The sequence below is a fragment of the Herpailurus yagouaroundi genome, unplaced genomic scaffold, assembly GCF_014898765.1.
Source record: "Herpailurus yagouaroundi ecotype Mexico unplaced genomic scaffold, PumYag 111862, whole genome shotgun sequence".
NCBI lineage: Eukaryota > Metazoa > Chordata > Mammalia > Carnivora > Felidae > Herpailurus > Herpailurus yagouaroundi.
The window spans coordinates 4,523-10,498 of record NW_024421746.1 but is presented as its reverse complement, the minus strand read 5'-3'; the positions used below and the strand labels follow the sequence as shown (position 1 = coordinate 10,498).

The 5,976-nt window shown below is 44.1% G+C and overlaps 1 protein-coding gene across 1 annotated transcript; it reads left to right on the top strand.

Moving 5' to 3' along the window:
• Positions 1-11: 11 nt before the first annotated feature.
• LOC121026485 (keratin, type I cuticular Ha1-like) lies at positions 12-1,308 on the top strand. The gene is made up of 2 exons (XM_040469332.1): positions 12-247; positions 892-1,308. Exons 1-2 carry the CDS (start codon positions 12-14, stop codon positions 1,022-1,024), a joined length of 369 nt encoding a protein of 122 aa, XP_040325266.1. The 3' UTR covers positions 1,025-1,308.
• The last annotated feature ends 4,668 nt before the right edge of the window (positions 1,309-5,976 follow it).

Here is a 5,976-nt window from a genome sequence, read left to right as displayed (position 1 = left end):
TGACATTCCGTATGTTCCCCACACAGAGGGACTCCCTGGAGAACACGTTGACGGAGACCGAGGCGCGCTACAGCTCCCAGCTGAGCCAGGTGCAGTACTTGATCACCAACGTGGAGTCCCAGCTGGCCGAGATCCGGAGTGACCTGGAGCGGCAGAACCAGGAGTACCAGGTGCTGCTGGACGTGCGGGCCCGGCTGGAGTGCGAGATCAACACGTACCGGGGCCTGCTGGAGAGCGAGGATTGCAAGTGAGTGGCCAGCTGGAGGGATCCGATGAAGCCATGCTCACAGGAGCATGGTTCTCATTTGACCCCGGGCAAAGAACACACACTTTCAAAAGGAAATCATGCCTCCACCCCAGGCATGATCAAACAGAACTCAGCAAACACAATATGGCCATCATTCAAAATACAGGGAAGCACTAACTGTTTGAGGCACACACTGAAATTGTACAGCCAATTCTTTGCATTCTTCTGTGATCACACAGATATGAGATCTATGCGATTGCTCACACATTACAAGACCGTATTGCGCAGAGGGAGCATTTGCATACACTGCCTTATCTGACCTTGCAGTTGCCGCCAAGCAGGTTGGATCAGGATTCTCCCCATTCTGTAGGTGAAGAGAAGCTAAGGTGACTTTCCCAAGATCGCTAGCTAGGAATGGACAGTGTGGGGAGTCAAAGGTTCTGGAGTTTCTGTCTAGCGCTTTGGGCACTGTATGGTGGGAAGACCAGGAGGGGTCTGATAGGGAGCTTTGCAGCAGGGAAGCTTGTGGCCTTCTCTGTTATAGGTCAGGCCAAATCCCACAGGCAATTCCACTCTTGGGGTCTCTCTTGTGTGTACCACGAGCCCCCCTCAATTCACCTTTCCACATGGTTCTTTTTCTCCAGGCTGCCCTGCAACCCTTGTGCCACAACAAATGCGTGCGGATCCGCCGGGTCCTGCGTCTCTAATTCCTGCGCCCCCTGCACGCCCTGTGTCCCCCGCCCACGCTGTGGGCCCTGCAACTCCTTCATGCGCTAGAGCCCAGGGGCTACCAGAGGAGCAAGGAGGCCGGGCCCACGGTTCCAGAGCTTTGACCCGGCACTGGTTCATTCGAGAAAAAAGGGCAGAAAACACAGTTTGCGTGGCTGGAGCTGCCCCAGTAAGGCAGCCACGAAACTCACCCCACCTACTGCAGACCATTCCTTGCCCACCCTTTCCTTCATGGAGGTGTGTTCTTTCTTCACTTGCCCAGAGAATCCTCGCAAGTGCCAGGGCCTTCCCTTGTAACCTGCTAATAAACTTGATTTCCCTGGCAAAGCAGACACCTTTCTCATTGGTATTCATTTGTTTCACCGCGCCCATCACTTGAGCACTCTATAAAAAGCCACTTGAAAGTCAGGCTACATAATGGCCTGACTCTTGGAAACCAGAGCCGTTCTCTGCCTGGCGGGCAGACGGCTGGCCCGGCGCCCTGGACGCCTGGGTGAGGCAGACTGACAGGAGGGAGGGCAGGGCAGCTGCCATGAGGTGGCCCCCACCTTCCCCTGACCATTCTTGGATGTTCCCCACTCTCCTCTCGAGACTTGGATGTCTCCCAGAGCTGATTGCATCTAAATCCAAAGTGCAGAGGCAGGAGTGGGGGCTAGAAAGAGGCTCTGGAAAGTTCATCTTTTCTCAGCAGGAGGCTTCAGGTCCAGTGCTGTATGATCTGGGGGCTGGTGGCTGGAGCGTTTCAAGCAGCCTCAGGGACACCCAGCAAAGGAATGCTCTGGCTTGCCTGCCTGCCGTGTTCAGGACATCCCCCTTCTGCATAGGTGGGTCATTATCAGCCTGGGCTCCAGCAGCTCACTTCCCCTCCCAGCTCTGGGGCTTAGAGACCTCCTCACTCTTCATCTGAGACTTCTGCCTTTCTCAATCCAGCACCTGTTGAATACTTACCCTGTACACACCCTGGATGGTGGGGAAGGGAGAGACATACGGAGAAAGACATTTTTAAAAAAACATTTATTCATTTTGAGAGAGAGAGAGAGAGAGAGAGAGAGAGAGAGAGAGAGCATGAGCAGGAGAGGGGCAGAGAGAGAGAGGGAGACACAGAATCTGAAGCAGACTCCAGGCTCTGAGCTGTCAACACAGAGCCAGACTTGGGCTCAAACTCATGAACCACGAGATCATGACCTGAGCTGAAGTCAGACGCTTAGCCAACTGAGCCACCCAGGCGCCCCAACAACTTGTTTAAAGGGATAAAACTAGTCCCTAAGTAGGGCTATTATAAGGCATTATCCCCAAACACCGAATATGCAGGCTTGTGCTGCAAACAAAACTCTGAGTACTGGAAGTGACATCAGTGTTCATCAAGAAAGGCTTGAACTTGAATCTTTAACTTGAAAGAAGAGCCATGGAAATGCTAAACACTGACTCACTAAAACCCCAGAGGACCATTTTGACATGACCACTCAGGTTTCTATCTTTTCCCACGAACCTTCCCATCACACCAGGCTTTCTGAGGCAGATATTGGACCCCACTTTGGTGAAACACAATCTTGTGTACTGGAATAACCAAGTGGATTGAAAGTACATATATATTTGACAAAGGAACTATTTATTGTTTCTACCACAATTGTCCCCTTGACTCTTATTTTTAAAGCGCAAATTCCAGGGTGGATTCAGACTTGCACACCTTGCTTCTGGTTTGTGAGAAGCCTCTGACCTGGAATCCCGTCCCTGATGTGGTCCCCTACCTTGGATTTCCTCCAAATCCAAGGTCAACCTCAGTTCAGAGGCCCTCCCTGATTTTGCTTGTTCCTTTATTCCGCATCCTGTGTACATATATTATTTTACAATAATGGAAAAGTAATGCTACTAGCTGCTGTGGGAGGAATGACTGCCCCCTTTCTCTGCAAAGATGCCCATGTTGCTTCCTGGAACCTGGGAGTATGTTAGGTAGCCTCCAGAGGGAGATTAAAGGTGCCATAGAACTAAAGCTGTTAATCAGCTGACCTTAAAATGGAGAGATTACGCTGGATTATCCAGTGGGCCCAATGAATCCCACAGAATTCCTTCAAAGTAGAAGCGGGAGGCAGAAGACAGTGAGAGGGAGAGGGAGATATGACTGAGGACACATGTCAGAGCCATGTGATACAAGGACTGGACCCTTCACTGCAGGCTCTGAAGATGGAGAAAGGGGACCATGGGCCAAGGGAATTAGGTAGCTCCTAGATGCTGGAAAAGAAAAGGAAAAGGATCCTTCCTTGGAGCCTCCGGAAAGGAACATAGCCCTGCCAACATCTTGATTTTTTTTTTTCATTGTGGATAAAATACGTATAGATAACATAAAATTGACCATTTTATCTATCTGTTTTAGCATTTAATTCAGGGACATTAAGTACATCCACATTATTGTCCATCAATCAGCCCTATCCATCTCCAGAACTTTTTCATCTTCCCGACTGAAACTCTGTCCCCATCAAACTCTCTAACCCCTCCACCTCAAGCCCCTAGTAACCTCTATTCCCCTTTCTGTCTGTATGAATCTGACTATTCTAGGTACCTCATATAAGTGGAATCATACAGCATTCATTCTTTTGTGTGTGTGTCTGACTTATTTCACTTGGTATAATGTTTTCAAGGCTGATCCATGTTGTAGCATGTATCAGAATTTTGTTCTTTTTAAAGGTTAGATAATATCCAATTGTATGTATCACATTTTGTTTGCCCATTCATCCATGGATGCGTATTTTGGCTATTGTAACTAATGCTTCTGTGAACACTGGTGTGTATATATATATGTACACATATACATATATATGTATATATATTATACACATATATTATATATATTATATATATTTTATATATGTTATATATATTAAAATGTGTCATATATATAATATATATGCATATATATTATATATATATATTCAAGTCCATGCTTTTGTTTCTTTTATGTATGTACCTAGAAGTGGAATTCCTGGATCACATGGCAATTCTATGTTCAATTGTTTGAGGCCATGCCATTTAGCATTCCTGCCAGCAATGCGCAAGGGTTCCAATTACTCCACATCCTTGCCAACACTTTTTAAATTCTGGGTTTTTTGTTTGTTTTTGGTTTTGCCAATGGCCATCCTAGTGGGTGTGAAGTGGTACCTCACTGTGGTTTTGATGTGCATTTTCCTAATTATTAGTGATGCTGAAGCATCTTTTCATATGTTTGTTGACCATTTGCATGTTTTTGGCGAAATGTCTATTCAAGTCTTCTGACCTTTTTTTTAATTGGGTCATTTAGTTTTGTTGTTGTTGAGTTGTAGGAGCTTTTTATGCATTCTGGATATTAATTCCTTATTGGGAATATAATTTGCAGGTATTTTCTTCCATTCTGTGGATTGCCTTTTCATTCTCTTGATAGTGAAATTTAAAAGCTTTTAAATTTTCTGGAGTTTATTTTACCTATTTTTTCTTTGGTTATCTGTGCTTTTGGTGCCATGGCCAGGAAATCATTGCCAAACCCAATGTCATGCAATTTTCCTCTATGGTTTCTTCTAAGAGTTTTATAATGTTAGCTCTTACATTCAGGTCTATGATCCATTTGGGGTTCATTTTTGCATATGGTGTGAGGTAAGGGTCTAGTTCCATTCTTTGCCTGTGAGTATCCAGTTTTTTCAGCACCATTTGTTGAAAAGACTGTCGGTTTTCCCATTTATTTGTATCTTCTTGATTTTCTTTTGGTAATGTTTTGCAGTTTTCAGCATACAAGTCTTTTGCCTCCTTGGTTACATTTATTCCTAAGTATTTTATTCTTGTTGATGTTACTGTAATTAAAAAAATTTTTTTTACTCCCAGTGAGAGTAAAACTTTGATTTTAGACCTATGTTAGGCTTTTGACCTATAGAAGTTTAAGATAATATGTTTGTATTGGTTTAAGCCAGTAAATTTGTGGTGATTTGTGATGGTAGCAATAAGGAACTAATATGGCAAACATCTTTTGAATATCAGCTATGGGTTAGGCAAAACACTAGGAACTAATATTAATCTTTATAAAATGCTTCAAATTAAACCCATTTTAACAGATGAGGAAACTGAACTTTGGAAACTTGCTCAAATCACAGTTGGTTATTAGCATTTATCATATTTGAACCAGGTTCTATTTACAGGTGCACATGACACCACTATAGAGTATGAAGAATGATTTAAAAATCAGAGCAGAATGAATACATCCAGGTAAATGATATTCTTCAAAATTGTTCCCTACATAAAGATTCCAACTTAATTTTGGCAAGTCTCTTTAGGAATTAACTTTTGAGGACAGCTGGGTGGCTCAGTCAGTTGAGCCTCCGACTCTTGCTTTTGGCTTAAGTCATGATCCCAGGGTCACAGATCAAGCCCCATGTTGGGCTCTGCACTGAGCATGGAGCCTGCTTGGGATGCTCTCTCTCTCTCTCTCTCTCTCTCTCTGCCCTTCCTTCACCTTGTGCATTCTCTAAAAAAACCCAAAAAGTTTGCTTTTGAATCAATTATAAGCCACATATGGAGGTTTTTTCCTTTTTAAAGCTTTATTCATTTATTTTTGAGAGAGAGAGATAGAGAGCATAAGCAGGGGAGGGGCAGAAAGAGAGGGAGAGAGAGAGAATCCCAAGTAGGTTCTGCACTGTCAGTGCAGAGCCCTACGTGGGGCTCTATCCCACGAATCACAAGATCATGAGCTGAACTGAAATTAAGAGTCGGACACTTAATGGACTGGGTCACCTAGGTGCCCTGGTGTTGTTATTGTTGTTTTAATTATCTAAGTTGGTTGTTTATCTTTTTCACAAGGTTTCTTGTTGAATGGCTTCCAAAAAATCAAATCCATCCTTAAAAGACAAAGGTTTGCTATCAACAAACTGGATGTTAAAAAGATACACTACATTGCCAAAACATAAAGCTCCAAACATGATTTGAACAGAGAGGCCATCATTAGAACAAAGGAAGATTCTGGCCAGAGGCAAAGCTTTTTGGAT

Excerpts from the sequence above, each read along its gene's own strand:
- LOC121026485 (XM_040469332.1), top strand. The coding sequence starts at position 12 with ATGTTCCCCACACAGAGGGACTCCCTGGAGAACACGTTGACGGAGACC. Across the intron at positions 248-891 it reads CTGGAGAGCGAGGATTGCAA|GCTGCCCTGCAACCCTTGTG; the intron begins GTGAGTGGCCAG and ends CTTTTTCTCCAG.